The sequence below is a fragment of the Monomorium pharaonis genome, chromosome 10 (genome assembly GCF_013373865.1).
Source record: "Monomorium pharaonis isolate MP-MQ-018 chromosome 10, ASM1337386v2, whole genome shotgun sequence".
Lineage (NCBI taxonomy): Eukaryota > Metazoa > Arthropoda > Insecta > Hymenoptera > Formicidae > Monomorium > Monomorium pharaonis.
In genome coordinates this window covers 2603340-2624202 of record NC_050476.1, presented here as the reverse complement: position 1 = coordinate 2624202, position 20863 = coordinate 2603340, and the positions used below count along the sequence as shown (strand labels likewise).

At 42.2% G+C, this 20863-nt stretch overlaps 1 protein-coding gene across 1 annotated transcript in view; it reads right to left on the bottom strand.

The window, feature by feature from the left end:
* LOC105836505 overlaps positions 1–20863 on the bottom strand; it is a 322523-nt gene that overhangs the window by 19056 nt on the left and 282604 nt on the right. The window contains exons 10-13 of the mRNA XM_036293301.1: positions 11659–11937; positions 6076–6190; positions 1023–1294; positions 14–286 (exon numbers count right to left, since the gene is read on the bottom strand). Of these exons, the coding sequence (XP_036149194.1) occupies positions 14–286; positions 1023–1294; positions 6076–6190; positions 11659–11937 (939 nt within the window). The remainder of the gene's footprint in view (positions 1–13; positions 287–1022; positions 1295–6075; positions 6191–11658; positions 11938–20863) is intronic.

Sequence of the window (20863 nt, the reverse complement as noted above, 5' to 3'; positions counted from 1 at the left end):
CAAAGTTGTTTACCTCGATCGAGTCCAACTGGGTAGCCTGCAGAAGTACGCTATCAGGAACCGTTGTAACCTGCTGAAACACCTCGTCCTGCAAGCTTGGGCTGAAGTAACCTCCATCCTCGGCATATCCTGTCATTGTGAAGCTTTCCGTTACTGCAGGTTGTGCCTGCGGCTGCTGATTGTTCGGTTGCTGGTTGGTCGTCGCTGATTGCACGGGCTGTTGATAAGTCAAGTGTAATCTTTGTCCCGGGTCGGAAGTTGTTCTCTTCACAGCCACTTTCGCACCCTGTGAGTTGTTAGAGACATATTATACGTATTTTTCGAAATTATTATCCCTCTCTAAAAAGGAAATGTTATTGATATTGTATGTACGTATGTATGTATGTATGCAGGTAGGTATGTATGTAGGTATGTATGTAGGTATGTGTGTAGGTAGGTATGTATGTAGGTAGGTATGTATGTAGGTAGATAGGTAGGTGTGTATGTAGTGTGGTAGTGATGTAATAATGTAGTGATGTAGTGACGTGGTCATGAAATGACGTGGTCATGTAGTGCCCCCGGTCATGTAGTAATGTATGCATGTATGTATGCCTGTATGCCTGTATGCATGTATGCCTGTATGCGTGTATGCATGTATGCGTGTATGCATGTATGCCTGTATCCATGTATGCCTGTATGCCTGTATGCCTGTATGCATGTATGTATAATTAAACTTTACATTTTTTTTTTATATTAATTATACATATATATATATATATATATATATATATATATATATATATATATATATTCAAAATTGCAGGAGATGTAAGATTGATTAAAGTAAGCGAAAGATAGAGAAAAGCAAATTGCAATTATTACTATTTTTAAAAATAAAAAGTCAAATAGCGCGAGCGCAGCGTGCGCCTGTAGTGTTCTAGTAATTATAAACAATGTGTTACATTGTTAATCCACGAAAGGGTTTTGATCTAGTTATTCAAAGATCACAATCAACATATCCAAAAAAATTTTTGACATTATACCTTTAGGATCATGTCGGCAAGCGCTTGCGCTTGAGCCTGGGTTTTCGCTTCTTGCAATTGCTTCTGCATAATCGTATGGCCACCCACGGTGATATTGGGTTGCCGGAAGTGTTCACCATCGGAAAACCGACGCACCTTTTCCCCCGCCGCCAAAGGCGGCGGAGCCGGCACCGCAAAGTTCGTCTTGACGGCGATTTGCGAGACGGCGTCGGCTTGCGTGGTGAAGACAGTAGCATTTGTACGTGGCTGCTGATTGCCATTCGCGTCCACTGCTAAAACGTACATACGTATTTCCCTATTGATCTAATTTTACTGACATTTGATTACGAAAATCTCACATCTTAAAAATTTTAGTAAATATTAAAAAATAACAATTACTGAATACGCTTGCAGCTAACAAATTGTACCTACAACTAGGCATTACGTCACTGAACAACGAAAAATATTTATTTTGTTTTCTTGTGTTTGGCGAAGAAAAGTGTTCTTTCATTATGATCACGTTTTACCTATTAGTTCTTGAAAAGCAGAAGCACTTTTCGCTATAAAGGCTAGCGGTAAACACACGCGGTGTCTTCATATAGTTTGCTCTTGTACTTCAAATCGAGAATAAACACCGGACGAGAGGTGAGAGATGTCTCTGAAGACTTCGTGTTTGCGACCACAGAAGATGGATTGGTCGCCAAGATATTTTTCCTTTTTGCTGAGAGAATGGCATAGTGCGTGCGCGACGCCTTCGCGTTTCCAGACGGAATAAACAGAAAGACGGCGCAGGCGACCATGAAACGGAAAGCAGAAAAAGCGGAGAAGACCTTTCATGTATGCGTAAACGGGAGTGTATAGCGCTCGAAATAAAAGGAACTTTTGTCGCCCTTTTTTTCCTCGATTCGCCCTTCACCCGACAATGGCGGCCGCGAATTGGTGCTCTCTTTCAGCCGTGATGTGCGCCCGCTCCGCACGTCGACGTTTTTGTTTTCCCTTTGGTTTTACGTATATATAATTGAAGAGAGGAAAAAGAAATAAAAAGTGTAGAGAGGATTGGCTGAAGCAACAACATACGTCGTACGGTGCTCCCTCCGTCCGCGCAATAAAAATTTTTCGGTACGTTGTATCTCTAAAAATAACAATATTTAAATTTCAAAAAAGCGTGCGTGCTGGTACGTCACGGCATATCCTGAGAACGGTGGGTTTGCTGGAATAACTACATTTAAATTTCAAAAAGCGCTCATGCCGTTCCGGTTATAATGTATTCCGTAGTCCGACGGACTGACTCAATTTTTACGAAAGCGCACGGATGACAGAGTATTATAACCGCAGACACGAAATACAGTCAGCCGACATGCCGCAGCGAACATGTAGGGGAAAAAAATATTAGTGAGCTTTTCGATCATAATCATTGATCAGAAATATCCGGCGAAATGTAAAAGTTCGCGTCCTCGTTCCGTGCGAAAATATGAGAGTACGAACGTATGTCATGCATACAAGTACATTTTTTAATTAACCAAGGTATTATGAGAAATATCTTTCTATAGATTTATTTCCCTAACGTGAGCTATGAGAGAAAAATTATAATAATAGTTATAAAATAATTTCTGAATATAATGAAGAAGGAAGCAAATGTTATATTTCACTTTCGTAAAAACGCCTTTTGTATAAATTTATTTGAGACAATGAAAGGTTAATGGAATATTTTGCTACTTATTTGAAGTAAAAAGATCCACACACAATTCTTCGCTTCGCACTTGGCGCTCCACTGTGCGGTGCAATAAATATTACACCGCCGCTGAAATCGCAGCATACTGAAAAATATATTCTATGGCGTGTACAATCGTTCACAGTAGCCGTACAACTCGACGGAAATAAATGCGTGCATATCCTGGTCGCCGTGGGGGGCGAAAGGAGGAAATGGGATTCGCCGAGTGTACAGCTGTATCGCGACGAAACTTTTCCACGACGATTTCATGAATATCTGGCCTTCGTTTTGGCTTCGAGCCGGCTCTTTTCGTATTACTTTTTTCGGCCGTTATACAACGTATCGCGGTCCACTATATCATATAATTTTATTACACGTAGCACATAATTAGCAACTTCGGACGATTCTTGTAGGAGCATCATGATTTTTTTTACGCGACCGATGCTGCAAATATGCGTCTTTCATAAACTTTCGAAAGATTGCTTTTAATATTATTTCAAGCAGTAACAAATCTTACCGAATCTTTGAAAGGCTTTCCTCATTGATGAAAAAAATATCTACTGTTTAAGTTGTAAAAAACCTAACGGGTTTTGTCCGGTTTTATTGATCATCACGTGAAAGCCATGTGAGACTTATACATTTGCATAAACCGCAAATTCCGTGACGTACGTGTGACAGCGTATCGGCACACACTGACGCGAGACCGTGTGATATTTTTACAAATTGCCAATCATCGATCGCGGCGAGGCAAATTGCTTCCAACGAGGCAGTCACGCGGGCCTGTCTCCGGTCTGTCCTATCCGCACTTCGAATGGAAATTGTTGTGGTCGATACAGCAGCAGCACCACCACCAACCGCCGCGAAAAAGTCGATAGAACAAAGTACAGATTTGTTTACGCTAATAATTTATCTATATATTCGTAATAAAAATTATGCACTATTTTTGGTAAATTTCTCATCAAATTTGAAATAAATTCTTTTCTTTCAGCGAAAATCTACATAAATTCTACGGCTTTTTGTTTAATCTTAAGCTATTTTGACAACAATATTTTTAAAAATTATTGTATTTTATCAATTACTAATTTTAAATGTAATTTATAAGAATATACAATGAGATAAGAAAACATACATCCTTTTTGGGTAAAAATTTGCTTATATGCGATGTTCTTCTAACTTTTTAAAAAAATTTAAAAACTACTTTGATGGTAAAATTTTAAAAAATTAGAGTATTTTATTATTTTTACTCGTGTTTTAAGTGTAGATAAGAATACACAATGTACTAAGAAAACATATCACTGAAAATGGATTATAATTTAGTTGAAATTATTGAATACGTTCTCCCTTATTGTAGGACATACATTTGCAAAGAACTAAATTGGACTATCGAAAAACAATCATCGTGAAATGTCACAAGTCTAATTACTTGTTTGATTCATCGCATGATTGTTATCAGACACCTCTACGCGCGTTCTTTGGCGCAGGGAAAACGTTCGATAGGTGATATTTTGCTGGACGACCAGCGTTCCCATCGATGTTCCCATTCCCTCTCGCTCTCTCGCCCAACTCTTTGTCAAAAATGTGCGCCAGCGCCGTTGTACCACCGACAACCAAATAACGGTGCAACGCGCATTCCCGATGCATCGTCAGCGGCGCATCGCGACTAGTACGCTCCCGCCAGCAAATTATTTATCGATCGATCTTGTTGTGCGGCCACTTTCGGGGCTTTCAAAAAATAATGGCCGGCAACCAACGGCCAGGCTAAATGACTGTCAACAATTCCCGGCGTGCCGATGGAAACGACGTTGTGTGTAGACAGCGGTTCCTATTGTACGCTGATTAATAACCGCGTGATCGAATATTCATAGAATTTCCGAGTCCATCATGTGGTAGAATTCGAAAAGAAACTTGCCCGTTTACAGCACGATCGTATTACAATGCCGGGTCCAGCGCGATTGATCTATACTACTTGAAAACAACGCCGTTGTTTTCCGTACCACTTACTTCTTCAAGTGTGAATGAACAATTGTACATTTAGTTAAACGTTGCAAGTTCTATGGTTTTATGGCCGTTAAAAAATAATCTCGTTAAAAACTCAAATTCAGATTTACAGTGGAAGTGCTGCATTAATTTCATCTCTCACGAATAAATTACGTCGAAAAATATATGTTTCTTGAATAGCGCAGCTATTGTTATGAGCAGCGATGTACGCGTAGGCTATGCGTGAATTTCTCACTACCTCATGCACAAATTTGTAGACGTGATATTAAAAAATTATTTCAAGCTAGCAGTCAGGAACGGTCGTTAATCTTTTCAGTACGAAATCTTTGTATACTGAAAGGGAAACAGCTGCTGAGAATTATTTTTTCATGACTATAAATAAAAGTACGTTAAAAAGAAAATTTTCCAGACAAACCCACAGTCCTGAAACAAATTATATTTGTTTTAAAACTTCAAGAAGCGAAAATTTTGATGCTGATTGTCTTCTCAAAGTTATTTCCGATTTCAGTATCGGGAGTCGACGGCCAGCGATCATCCACGCGATCCCGCATCCAGATGATTATTTTGCGCTCATTTCGGATTTACGGTCGCCAAAAGAAGCGACGCAGAAGGCGCCGGATCGTTCCTTGCCTTTCCTCGTTCTTGGCAGATGCCGAGGCGAAATCGCGCATAAATCGCTAACGACGCGCACTTTGTTACAAAAGCATGGGCCTGGTGCCCGCCGGTCCGTTCTGCTACTGCCGCCGGCTTGATTTATCGCGCCAACGTGGACAATGCGAGAAATATTCTGGCGTGTTCGCTTCGTAAATCACGGTTCTTCGGCAGTCCATACACCGTACCCACCATAGGAAGAGAGAGAGGGAGAGAGAGAGAGAGAGGAGGCGCCCTCTTCCCTTTCGCGAAATATCACGGGGCGGCTCTCCCTATTCTGGCAAATGTACATGCACGCGTGCGGGGGAGAAACAGACGAACGCGGGAGGGAGACGACGCAACGGGAGATACACAGTTGAATCGAGATACGCGCCCGTAAATCACTGCCGGAATCGCATTCGTGGATTCTGTGTTCTCAGCATCGCCCGCCGGAACACTGTATTAATTCTTTTTTCTCGCGGTTATGACACGTGTATACCTTCGGGATCTAAACGGAACAATGACGTTGTCGCGGCTATCGTTCTGCTCCTCTCTTGACCATATTGCCACGGACAATGCATCGCCGACACGAAATGGCAATGGTGACTTTATTGTCCGCCGTAACTTTGCCATTGTGACATCACGGTCAACATGTCATCGCGTTACGAGAAATGCGATAATTGATAATTGACAAAACCATTTTCGATTGTCCTCTCTTGTCTTGAATTATCTTACCTGTCGTTCTCTTCTGTATGATCTTCTCCTCGATGAGCGCTCTCACGCTGACGGACGCAGTCTGCAAGGGCGGTCCGACGACTTCTTTCTTCTCGCTCTTCTTGTTCTCCGCGTCCTGTAACACGCGATAAAGAGATTTGCGTCATTAGTTAAATACATTGTTCAATAAAAATCGAATAGTAGCAAATGTGTACCCAGATGCTTAAATTTTCCATATTCTGTTGGAAATATTACTAACAAAAGGAAAAATCCTGTTATGAAATGTCAATTCAAATAGGTGTATCGAGCATTTCGTCAACTGATCGCAGTTCGTTGAATATAATAAAGCTGGGTCTTATTGGCCGCGCGTGGCGGTAGGATTTCACCTGGGCTCATCTAGGACTCGTAGTTTAGCTAGAATCCTCGTTGAACCCGGTCACGAAGGACTCGTGACGGGAGAACCTGGATTAGAAGCTCAAATCACGGGCAAATTGACGCGCAGGATACTAAGAGGGAGACGTAGGGAGACTACTATGGTGAATAGGAGAAGCAGGAGGGCGGAGGAGGCCGGAGATGCACGCTAATCACTGAGCAAGGCTAATTGAGGCGCCCGCTGGATTATATCGTAATGGAATCTCCGGCGTGTGCGATTCAACATCCTGTAATACACCGGGGCGCAAGGAAAGTGCCTTGCCTAGTTTCTTGGCGAAGAATTAAATCAGTGTTTGATAAGCTTCAATTCCGAATGCACAATAACTTGCAAAAGCACAATAAGATAAGATTTATTCATATTTTTAATTTTTGAGATATGTAATTTAACATTAGCTTTAATATATTAAAGATATTCTTGATAAAAAAAATGTATGAGATACATTTCAAAGGAATTATAAAATATATCCTTACATTATTTTCACTTTTTCTTTGATCTCGAGATTCCTATTTTTATGTCGTTTCTATTATTAATATATTTTTGTTGTATCTCCGTTACATTGTATTACTCTGTCCATTATTAAGATTATATTTCCTTTTTTTAATATGCCCTCAATTGCTCAATGCTCCTACATAGCATTTCCAAAGCGATACAAGAAATTTTTTTTATTATCCATCTACATTGCGATATCGATCGACCGATTGAAGAAGCAATTTAAAAAAAAACGCAATACACCGACGACACAATAGCATCTCGCTATCGCAGACTTATCATCGTATCGATTTATTATTATCCCCGAAGTAGTATATCCTCGCAAGACCCTTCCTCCCCTCTCCCCGTTCCATATCTCCCTAAGATAAGGCGTTCTTGGTCGCGAACTTAGCGTCGCCGTGAGCTACGGAAACCCTACTTCGTAACTCACTGAGCGCGGGAATTCCTTAAAGTCCGTGTAATTTTTTCCCTAAGGCGTCCGCGCATAAAAGTTATATTACTTTAAAGTTTGCGCGAGCGTTGTACGCATGTCGTTGCGAGTGGACCTCGCGACTCGATCGCTGCCTCGCGAGTTCGTTGCCTCCCCAAGCTTCATCTATCGCGATCTCCGCGAGTTTCGGGATGCGTTTACAATTAGCATACTAATATCGCACCCCCGTCGAGGGTGCCGCGTACGCGCATACATCTTCCGCGTCTGCATCCCCGTCGCCGCGACCGCCCTTAGTGTGACCGGCGTTGATAATATATCTCTCCAGATGCATACGTCATCATCGTCATCTTCATCGAGAGCCTTAATGGGACGGGCGTGCGGGGCGCGCCTCAATTTCCTATCCTCCTACTTCGATACGTGTGTAACGCGGCGCACTTACGCCACCGCAGCCGCGTATATATCACGCCTCCCACGAAATTGAACTCTGTCTTTGACGGGGCGTACATCGTTCCGCTCGCTTCATGAATATTGATCGGCGGCCGTTAATACGCGGAATTGATTGCGGAACGTCCGCCGCGTCGCGCCGCGTCGCGTCGATCCCGAACTCATCAATTCGATCTGTGTCGATCCCAGCTACCGGAATTATCTCTCGGCGACCACCATTGTCCGTGATTAGACCCTTGTGAGTTCTTCGGTGACGCTTCTTTTCACGAATTATTTTTATGCCCCGCGAAAAAAAGGGTGTACAATTGCGGACAGTGATTTATTTAGTCCATCAGCACTCTCTCTCTTTCTCCTTTGATTTATCGATTTAATTTAATCCCAATGTTATTTTTACGTTTCTGCAAAACTGTCTCGTATCAGAAAAAGACGTACGTGTCTGTCGACGCGGCGTTTTTAACTCGATTGGTCAATATATCTATCAGTATTCTATTTTACGACCGCGTGCAAGTAATACAATTCAGAAAGAAGGGGCACGTAGATTGTGTCTTAAGGCACGATTACAAAGAGGCGATTAATGAACGGATGCCGCGCCAGAGGGTCTCCCATGCGGCTATTTCCAATATTTCTTTCTTGTTCTTATCTCGGCCACGTGAGGCATCGATCAATCGACAATCTCTAACGGCGCGCTTACGTTTTCCAACAATTCCTACCTCCGGACGATCAATCGTGCTACACGTCAACTACTTACAGAAAATAAATCTGAAACGCGTCGGCGCAGATTTATTGCTGGCGATTTATCGCCCCGAAAAATCATTCGTCACGTGACGGTACAATGTAATGAAAAACGGCCATCGAGTCGCGGACTCGCGGGATGGAAGCCGCGGAGGTGCGGGCAATTCCTGCCGAAAGTACAACGAATTACTCGTCGTAATTCGCTCTAAAGCCCGCGCAGCTAATATGTCTATCCGCGGGCTCGCAGACAGACCTCCGAAACAGAGATGCGCGTGTCCCCGCGCGCGCGAGGATTAACAACGGCTACCACTTAACGAACCCGAACGCGATCACTAACTCCTCTCACTGCGGACACGCGTTCTGAACAACTAACGCGGTTTTACGATGGTCGAGGTTGCCTACTCGATGAGTTTGCCGCTTCTCTCACCTACTCTACCTTCCACCCCCCCTCCCCCGGCCCCTCGTCCCGTCGGCGACGCGCATTAATCTGGCTATGTATATCCACGAATCCGAAGGGCCATCGAAACTTTTCAATAATTCCGTGCGGCCGGGCAAAAAGCTCGGGAAGTCGAGCTGCTGGCTGCTGCCGGATAGAGCTTTCGCGGTAGCGCGGCGCCCGCTGGTCTCGCTGGTCGAACACGGACGGGTGGAATACGCGGAGGAAGGAGAGGGGAGAAACGAAGGGGGAGTTCGAGAGAGGGTGGACGTAGGGCAGGAGGCTGAGGCGTATCGCGGTGAAAACTCGGGTGCTCGAAACGAGAGCAGCGCCGTTGAAAACCCCGACCGTAACCAGTCAGATTCAATCTGCATAATGGAGAAAGCTCGAGACAATGTTTGCACGGGGCTCTCCGCGCGCGTGCTACGTTTCCCTCCGGTCTCTCTCCCTTTCTTTCTCTCTTTCTCACTCTTTCCCTCGGGCCGTTGAATCGCGTCTCTCTCTCGCTCTTTCTCGCCCCCTTCCATCCCCCTCCCCCAAGACCCCGGTGGACTCGCTGCGGATTGGTTCGGGGTTCGGGTTGGAACCAAAGAGCTTGTTAATGGGTTCATTTGGATTCGATCATCGCCTTACCTTTCCTATCCACCGTCTCCCTCGCTCTCGTCCGCGTTTTATCTCGTCTTCGCTGATTTACTCGTCCTCGTACCCGCCTCGTACCAATCTTTACTCTATCGAGTCGTTACCGAGCGGTCTTCTCATCCGCCATCGCTTACGCAGAGGTGAATGGAATAAGGAGAGATGGAACGAGTCACCGGGCAACCGACGGCGGAAGGTTAGGCGGTCGTTAAAAACGTTGATTGGAAAATTAATTCGACGTATTTGTCAAGATTGCAGGAGTGTAAACGACGAAGGAACAGTAGCTTCAGAATTTGATGAGGACGAACGCGAGAACGTTTCGTGCATGGAGATCAAAAATAAATCATTACATTTTTAAATGCATTTAAATGTGATTTTTTTCTAGGAAAACATTTTAAAATTTATAGGCACGTTCATCTTCATGCTCACATTCATGTGAAATATGCTAGATTGTATGTATTATTATTTGGTAGACTTTTTTCTTCTATAACTTCTCGAACTTTCATATTTTTGTGATCGAGTCTTCTAGGTTGGAAAAAAAGAGTCCTGATTTATATGTGTGTGACGATTCAGTACGTCGATTATAATTCTTCTTGCTTTTTAATATCGCTTGCTAGATTGGTTTATTTCCTCGTTCTTCAGTTTTACCGATTACGTCACATCGTCTTTCAATTGCAGAATAAAGATCCCCGGTGCGCCATTCACTTCTCTCCTCGCCTGCTCCATCCGGAATCGAGTGAGAAAAGGGGAAACTTTTGTCTGACGAGTTTTTCAGCACTTTTCTAAACGACGCAGCCTTCGTTAAGACATTTTTAATCAGCGGAAGAAGAGCTTCGGAGAGGCGGAAGCGGCGAGGGGAGGGGGAAGGGAAGAAGGACTTTTGCGGAATCGCTGATCTTTCTATTTCAACGACTGCAACAACCCCTTACCCCCTGACCTTATTAAGAACACCACTTCGTTCGTATCCTCCTTCGTCTAGGAATAGAAAAAGAGATAGAGGAAAGACGGACGCGGGGAGCGGAAAGTGTGCTTAAAGCCGCGCGGATCTCCGGGGGCGATTGTCGCAATCTCTTACATCAGTTTTTATTCTTTTTACTCTCGCCGCGGCGATTATCACCTCGAGGATGCATCCTCCAGTATCGGGTTCCTCGACGGTCTGAGAGGGCGGCGGCGGTGACGGCGGCTTGATGAGATTTTCATAGAAACGCCGGTTGATTATTCGGATGCAACGCGCGCTCGCGCGAATTCGCGCGATTGCGAATTCATATGGTGATGCAACCGGCGCGGTATAACTTTGGCGGAACCGCGCGCGGAGATTTTCTCGAATATTAAAGTTTTCGCGCCGAAAATGAAGTTTGGACGACGCGGTCGGGCGGATGCAAATGAAATCAGCCGCCGCGAGATGAGTTCCTTTATCCTAAAGAAATAGCTACGACCGAAACGAAGTGCCAAGTTACGATGTATGATCTTATGTTCATCACATGTGAATAAATTTGATAAAATTTGAAGATTATATTATTTCATATAATTGTAATCATATAAATTGCTACTTAAGATTGCCGCGCGCGGGTAATAATCTGATTATAATTATGTAAAAAAATAATCTCCGTATACATATCGTGGTTTTCTAAGAGAAAAGAGAGAAAAACATTTAAAATCTTTTTTGAATAAAATAAAAAAATGGATAAAATAGGTGAATTTTTGTTCTCGAAATATTATACAGAACTTATTTTTATTTATAAAATATTGGATATATGCTATCTTAACTTTAAATCTTTTATTTCATGGAATTGGAAACAATTTATGTTTTGATTTGACTTCAAAATCACTGTTAAAATACACGTAGCAAACGGTATATTACGAAAGGAAACGGTATTTTTAATGAATATTTTAAAGCCAAGCTAGTTTCTTATTAAACTCTTAATTCTACTCGCATAAATGTGTAATTTCTTTGAATTACGCATAAAAACGATTCTTCGAGCGACATTTTGATAAAATATTTACCTTTTTGAAGTAACCACCGTGGAGTCTCATATGGCCATTAAGAGCCGGGATGTTTTTAAATTTTCGATGGCACAGATTACACTCCACCGGTTTCGGTTCCGTTTGAGATTTGTTGGAACTGGTGACCGTACCGGGAGAAGACGAATTTCCGGGAGACGGACTGCCCTTTCCTACATTTCCGTTTCCCGGTGAGCCGACCTGTTGTTGTTGTTGCTGCTGCTGCTGCTGTTGTTGCTGCTGCTGCTGCTGCGCTTGCTGCTGCGCCTGCTGCTGTTGTTGCTGTAAGCAAGAAATAAATCCTCTTCTAATATGTAAAGCAAGATTTAAGGAAATATTAAAATATTTACAACTAGTGAGTGTAAAAAAGTCTCGAAATTGGTTAGATTTTAAGAAATGCATTATTTAATGCATTAAAAGCAAACTTGTTCTTTATATATACAAGACTTAACATTGCAATTACAATTATTTGATATTAAATAATAAATAATTTAAAGGGACACAACAGATGTTGCATATAATTGCTGATGTACTCAATCCTATATTTCTGCAAGAGAGAGAAAAAGAGGGAGAAGGGCGTTTATAAAATATTTGCAACGTAACGACCTCATTATTTCCGACGGTGGCACATAACGAGTAAAGACCAGAATAAGCGTAAGACCGAGAATAATTGAACAAAGGGAGAATTTCCTTTATGGTAGCTTCTTCCTTTATGGCGCGCCCTATATCTAGCTTAATGTCCCTCTTCTAAAGTCACAGAAGATTTTTAGCGGCAACGCACGAAGCTTTCCGCCTTTCGGTGTTTCTCCATTTCGCTCTTGTCAAGAACCGCGCTTCGCATTTCGAGGGGAGGACAAAATATTCCATCGGAAGGAAAGGGGAGGCGGGAGGCAGACGATAGTGTAGCACGCGTAACACTAATACGACTATGTAGCACGCGAAAGTTGCCGCTCTCTGCCCGCCGGTTAAGTCCTCTCGAGGGCCGAGAACCGTTCCTCTTCCACCTCCTTCGGAGCCTTGTATAAACTCCGCAACTTCGTAAGCGCGTAAGAGGGAATAGAGATGGGAGAATTGCTAACTACAGATCGGAGAACGTTGCACGCCCGCTGCACAATTTGCATCGCTTCCAGGCGATACGACGATCGTCCGGGGACGCGAGATACGGCGCGCGCGAAGCCCCGACTTCTGTATTATAACATATTATAACTTCGCTTTTGTGTTTTAGAGCTAGATCGCGGATCTTAATGCTCTCCTCTAAGCGTCATGCACGACGCTCTAGATTTTACACCAATGGGATGACGTTAATTTCAAGCAACAATGTGACGCGCTTTGCCGTAGTTCCGCTTTCGAGCATAATTAATGAAGACAGCGATTTTTTCCCGAGTGACCATTCATACCAAAATGTTTGTCTTTACTAAATAATACTAGATCTATTTATGAAATCGTTTTTTTAAATTTCCTCGAATACAACAATTAGAATGATATTCATATTTTGAGATGAATCCGCGTTCCAATAAAGTTTTTTGCTTCTTTAAATACTACATTGCTGTTACACATTTATATTTTACATTCATATTAATGGAAAAAACAAATAAAAATTCTAGCCGATCATAAAAATAAATTTAATTCGTGACATATTCGTTGCAAATATTAAATTGAGATCTTCCAAGATTCAGTCATTGAACCGTACGTCTTAAAACAGGTTTTTAGCCGAGTCCCTCGACAGAAATGGAACTATAAATGCCGGTCTTAGAGACTCGGGATTGCATTGCACGTGCATATTCTCTTTCGTATCGCTCGCTACGATAGAGTGTGCTCCCTTCACGCGGGCTTACTTCCCCCATGCCTCCTTTTGCGGCGCGCAAAACTCCTGTCGTATAAGTTCGAGAATTGCTGCGAGAAGAGCGAAGTTGCTTCCTCTTCCATCAAGCCTCCCGGAAGAGTCGGGAATTCTAAGCTTAGTCGTAAGTACATATTCGATGCTGCCGCGAGGCATGTCTGGATAAGAGCTTTGGAAATTTAATAACTGTAAGTAGATCCAATACTCGATATCCTGCGGAAGGAACTTAAAAGGTCGCGCGTTTAAAACGCGGAAGCAATACATACAAATAATATTTAAAACGCTTTGCATAATATACGTAATATTGTGATTCTTGCCGCTTTATATTTGACGTTAGAATCACATTCACCGGCATACATTGGTCAATCTGCCATTTTCAAGATGTTTCGCTCGCGTCCGAATCGTTTTTCTCCTTTTGATCTGCAAATGAAGCCGCACGTAGCCACACGTGCATCCGACGTGAGAGGCATCCGGCAACGCGAAAGAACAAGAAGCCACACACACACACATAATATATATTTTATATATATATATATATATATATATATATACATACGCGTACGCGACTAGTCTTCATATATATCTGACCCTTCTCCATTTCTCACCCTTCTTTGTTCAATAATGGCGGTACGTTACTCGATCTTAACTACCTCTTCTTCGCTGAAAGCGATTTGCCATCGCGTTTGCTTCCTAGAGGAAGCCTTTTAACTTAAATCTACTGGCGCTATTAAAAATTCAGAGATGGGTTTTACTTGCGCTATTGAATTATAATTTTAGAACACTGCGCGATCGATATGCTATTTTTTATTATAAAGACAGTGTCTTCGTATTCTTATGCGGAATTTTTTATGGAATAAAAAAAACAAGTTCGAAAGTTTTCATACAGAATTATAAAATACTTCATAGAGAGAAGCCTTTCATATCTTTTATAAAACTTTGTAGCAAATATTGCGAGTTTAATATATATCACTCAAACAACCTTTTATCACTTAGAAGAAAAGGGACATATTTCCGGCCAATGAACAAACGTATTTCACGAAAGAAAGGAAGAAGCGGAAAGAAGCGCGAAAGAATAGCAGCGGGTGTCTTCATAAAGGTAGATCACCCGTGGCACAAGCCGCGTGATTACATGGAAAAAAAATGAAAGGCAATAGTAATCAAAGGACGTTCTGTGGTTGTAACTTTTATTGGATGCGTTTTCCGCGTGCGTTATTGCTGATGGATGCGCGTTCGTTCCTTGTTCAGTCGAGAAAAAACGTCGAATTGCAAAAAAGCTTTTTGACACGCGCAAATGGGTATGGCTTCGCGGATGAGAACACCGGAAGAGCGACGTTGCAACGCGATCGCCGCGGGAAAGTACGATCGATTCGCGGGCGAAATGCGTATTAGTTATTCAACAATTTTGATAGATTATACACGTCGCTTATATTTGAGAAATTTTACGAAAATAAATTCCGCCTTGCGTTATTAAATTCTCCATCGTCTCTGCGTTTCTGTTAGCAGCATAATATCCTTGCGCTTAAACAGTGGTGCATCACAAATGGCCTGATTTAAAGTGTTAAGGATTAATACTTAATCCTTAACGCTGCCTGGCTTAATGCAACAAGCTTAACGTTAATTCCGGTCAAACGTTAACTCTTAACCGAATTTAAAGCGCTAAAGAGATATGAACGTATAATTATTGACGTTCGCCAAGATCCCACTTGGATTTCGATTATTTTTCTTTTTTCCGTTTATCACGTTAATATGCACGATTCACTATGACTCGACAGTAATCGTGGATCGTTCGAGGCACCAATGTGCAGCCTCCGCGAACGAGTTTAACTTAAAAGTAGGCTATTTCACGGAAAGCAGCTCCGACAAAATTGGTTTAATTCGCGCGTCGACGAGCACGATTATACTCCTCTCGAACCAGCTGGTATTTCGCTCGTCATCGTTCGTAGCATGCTGTTGATAGATCGCGAGATAGCTATCGATCCACCGTGCGTCGCCGACGACCTATCATGTTCATCTTTCACGATACCAAAGTACTCGATCGCGGCAGATAACTCATCAATTTCTGCAAACAATCTTCGATCTCAACGAGATCCTGAATTTCGTTCGAAGCGAGAGAAGAAGTTCTCTCCTCGCGGCTCGTGTTAAAGCATGGTAACGTGTCCATTTGCCGAGATACTTTCCGAACCACAAACAAAATTCGCGTTACGCTCTTCCCACGATGATAGAAACGAAAGTACATGGATTAACAATATAAAACACTCTTTTCATACGGAATTGGATTTGTTTCGCAACATCGATCAATGGTAAACCTATCGTATATTGCTACTCGATATAGTGAATGTTAATTAAACTTTGCAATCCATAATTATGTATCACTTCTTTCATTCTTCTTTTACATGCATCCCCAGCATAAATTTAAAGTCGATATATAGCGATAAATGATGTGTAAAAATATTTGTGGCTTCGCCTCTTCTCGATTTTCCGCATTTCCATCGAACAGCGTGACTCAATTACTTTGAGATTAATGCGGAATACGTGCTGAAAATGTGAAAGAGATTTCACGATGGCACATCCGCGATTACGACAGATTCCTTTCGTGTTCGCCATTAGCGTTGCTTCGACAGTTTCAGCCGATGGAGACACAATTGTCCCAAGAAGCGCGAGGAGCGTCATTCCTCCTCCTCTTCCTCCTTCTGTTTCGAGAGACATCGCAGCGCCGTTTCCCTCGGCAACGACTTAACCCGTTCAAGTACGGCCGGAGTAAAATTACGGCCCGTTTCCGGGCCGGTGGTCCGCATAGCGAGCGGAAATTCGGTGATTCCATCGTTGCCGTATTCGAGAGCCGATTCAGACGTGACATTTCGGGCTTGACACGAGGAAGGCAGCGATAGAGAATTTATTGTCGGTCAATTATATGTCGCAGTCGAGTCGTACGAAAATATACAAATAATATATAAAGTATCAAATTACTTAAAAAAAAGTATCAATAGATAATATATAACAGATAATAAAATATTATTGTTGCAATTATGCGCGAAGGTAGTTTGTATTTAAAATAAGGAATGATGCGATATACATTGCAGAGAAAATCGAGAATAGGCATTCGTGTGAGCGCGAGAGGGAACAGGAGCGATCTAAGTGCCGGTGAATTGCGCGGGTGGATCGTTACTAGCGGCTTGCTCCTTGAGTCGGTATCTTGGCTGGTCCTGGCATGTATGATTAAATTAGAACAATGCCGGCATAACTCGCCTAGCATGCTCATCCCCTTCCACCGCAGTCCCTGCAGCCTGCGCCAGGTTTACCACTTACTAGTAGATGCTAGTAGTTTAGAAACTCTCTCTCTCTCTCTCTGTCTCTCTCTCGTCGCAATTCCTTGCTTTATCCTCTTCGTCTTTCCCGTTCTCCGTTTCTTCCTCCGTTTATCGCCGCCGATTCGGTCTCTCTCCGCGCTTGTAATCTCGCGGCAATCCGTAATTTTATGGCGTGCGTGCGCGTGCTTGTCAGGACGACAATGCGACTTCAGCCACATCGAGTTAATCGCTTCCGCACGGTCCGCTTCTCGAGGAGATTGCGCTAACGCGTTAACCCTTTCGCGCCTAATGGATTATACACGGTAGTCCTGCGTAAGTGTTCAGCATGAAATTCGACGGCTTTTACACGTGGTTACGTAGTCATAAAGTAAAAGTTCTAGATGTTCATAGACGTGTAAAGTGACATTTTTATTAGCTTCAGAAAGTATTGAAGATATTATTATTTTTTAAGTAAATTTAGAGATTTTTTTTTAACAGAATTAAGTAATCCTCCCAAGAACCTTTTACAAAATCTTTTATAAAAAGAAATTGTAAATTGTGAAAAAATACGCCTTAAATAAAACTAAAAAAAAATCTTATAATTTTAATTAAAACAATAAACGCTACCTCGTACTCCGTATTTCCGCAGTATATTTGAGCGCAGTTATCGCGGAGAATAACGAAATAGCCTGATAAAATAAAGTACTACAATTCTTACGGGGGAAAAAACTTCATGCCCTAGTTCCGCGACATCTTGTCTAAACACAGCGAATTACAGTGGCCTTAAAATATCTTTTAATTGAACAAAATTGGAAGTGCTCGTGGCGTGGAGATATAGACGGGAAGGCAGAGCAAAAATAAATATTAGGTTTGCGAAACGAAAAAGATAGAGCAGTCCGAAAATGAAAATGGACATCCATTCATTTGACAAATTTACCTCGTGCCCCATATAATGCCAATTACTTTAATGAAACTGATAAAAGTTGCTAAAATGCATAGACAGATAACATGCAAGTTGCGAGAATATTGCTGTAATTTTAATTATTTGCTTTATTCGCTCTTGTTTGCAAACAACAAATGTTATCTGTAATTTACACAGATAATTTATATAAATTTCTTTTTCAACTCCGTACAGTACGATTTTTCATGTGGTATAACTTTTTTATAAAAATATACATGTATTAAAATGGAATTACAAAAGAATCTATGTATTATAAATTATTTGTGTAAATTACTGTTAATATTTAAACTAAAAGCTTTTTTCACCACATGTACAATTATATGCTAAACTAAGTATTTTTACATAAAAAATTTTATATCAATTAAAGTCCGATATATTGTTGTCAGCAATGCATTTCAGACAAGTCTGTAAATAAACACTTCTAAAAGAAACACTTTTCAAGATATTTTAAGACGCGCATAAATAGAACTACAAGAATGTCCTTTGTATATATTCATTTTGTTCGATTAAAGAACTTCTTGGATGCACCCAGTTCAAACTACTCCTGTGACTCTTAGCAAAATTACGGCGAGCATACAAAGCGAAGGAAGTTGTGACGGCGAAAGTATTTCATTTCTCGGATGGAAGTTTGCCTACTTCCTCTCTGCCGCCGGCGTGGAAGGGATATTATCCCGGCGCGATCTATTAAAATTTTCGCTGGATTTTGTCAACCTCGGGGGCAACTCGAGGGACGAGATGGGAGGGTTGGGTCTTAGGTAATATGAAATTTGGCGCAGCTGTCGCATCTCTGCGAAAATTCGTATTAATATCTCAGCTGTTCGATATATTTGGAAGTCTATGAAACCGCACGTTTAGCGAACTAAAGAGGAATAGTAATTTTTAGAACGGCTTTATTGATACCTATAACTTTTGAGTTACAAACATTCGACTTAGTTAAAGAATTTTTTCAATTAATTTTAAGAACAGACAATAACTCTCTTCCTCTGATTTAAAAAAAAAGAAAAATTCCCCGTAAATTGCAAACAAGTAATTCACAATGTTGCCAATCCACATAACCGTATGGCATGAAATTGTAAGTGAATAATATATCACGGGCAAAATTATCTCGGTGCTCGTGTTTTTTTGGGGGCTTGAAAAACTATGTTATAGAGCGAGCTAAAAGCTTATTATGCTCGCTCGTATTATTAACCTATTCCCTTTGAATTTCACTGCGGCAAGAAGTATGTGCGGGATTTTCCTTCGACAAAATCGGTGAATAAGGATTATGAGGAAGAGAAAGCACATGAAAAGCATAGCTGCTATACGCCGCTACTCGCGAGCAAATACGCAGCTCTACCAACCCCTATAATCATCGCGCAAGGCAGAAAACGCGGGAAGCTTTGAGCTTTCGTCGACATCTACAAAACATAAAACTCGAACAAAAAATACCGGGAAACTCATTTCCATCGATCCTGCCTATTTAATATTCACCGAACTAATATTTACCATGCCAGAAGTAAGCTACAGATGCGGACATAATTACGGATAACATTGTACAAGAGAACCTGCAGGCTTAGTAATTTTTTTCTAGATTTTAATTTGTTGCTATTAATCGTTGCTATTAATAAAATCACTGAATAAATTATAGAAGAACATAAAACCTTGTTTTTTTTATTTTTAATCGATTTAGATTGCTTTCTTTCTTAAGAAAAATACCATCCTCTTAAGTATTAAAAAAGTTGCGTTAAATTATTCACAAAAAGTCGCAACAAATCATTGAAAGTAAAACACTGAAAGGAATTTTGTCGCGATCTCTAATAGATTTGAAGAAACAGCTGGTAATATTTCACGTGCACATCTCATGTAACATTGAATCTAAATCCAATAAGATTTCGATATCCTAGCCAACCGAAGAAACCTGTCCACTTAAGAATTAAAGCGCGACAAATCATAGCACGCTCGATATTGCATAAGTAATCGGCGCGAAATCTGTGCGACGCGCGAAAAGATGTTAAGAGCGACGAGAGAGGACCGCGCCGCAATTAAAGGGGCTGTCAACTGCAAAATGTATTAGCGAACGGAGGCGGCGCTACGCCGCCGCGTGCGCTTTGCGTTTAATCGATTCCCTTTCGGCGGTAATCCGCGCGCCAAAACCGCGCGTTGGCGGAAAGCGGGTTGCGGACGTGCGAGAGAGGAGACGTGTGGCGAAGGAGAACGTTATACATATAGATAGATATACAAGGAGAGCTCGCTGGGGATGGTGTACATAGGTGAGCGGAAGACGCGGGAAAGCACGTCACGGACGACGTCCCGCTGAGGTTCCGCGTTACACGCAGGGCGGACGCAAAGCTGAGGGAAGAAGCGGCGGAGAGGCGAGGGAAGAGACGTCGTCGTCGTCGTCGTCGGCGGCGGCGGCGGCGGCGGGACGGGGGCGGACGGGCGTAATTACGTTTTGTCGCTCGTCGCCCGGATTTCCTTTGTTACATTAGCCGCTCGCTCCCCTGTCCTACGGCGCCCGGAGCCCCTGGATACGACGACGTCGCTGGGAGAGGAGAGCGCCGTTAATCTTTAACGACCTGAACACACCGGGATCGGCGCGGCGAAAAGGGAGAGAAAGTGTCCGATCTCTCCGGTCGAACGGGAGGGTCCGACGAGAGGGCTTTGTAATCGAATCCCGCCGCCGCGCCGCCTCCTCTCCTGTTTTTGGCGGCTGCCGTCGTAGACGATGCTGATCCAGTTTACGCGCGGTCAAAGCCGACCGAGAAAGAATCCCGTTGCATGAGCGATCCCTGAGTAGATTAGACAAGCGGTACCTTTACTCGTGAGTACATGCAGCTGCACGTAATGGCGATTGTTAGGACATTGTAATGATTACAAAGAGATTTTTTTATCTGAATGTGTTACACGGAAAGAACGACTTTGCTGAAGTATCTGGAATTCAGCTGGATGCAGATCAAACAGAATTATTTTCAGATCTGTATTCACACACAGCTGTTAAATTTTCAAATATTTCAGTAAAATTGTTGTTTCCGTGACATATTGAAAGTTTATTCGATCCAGTTTTGGCTAGCTTCCTGCTTGAACGATTATCTTTTCTTAAATGACAGTTAATTTTTTTGAAAATTTTAATAGTTTTTTTGT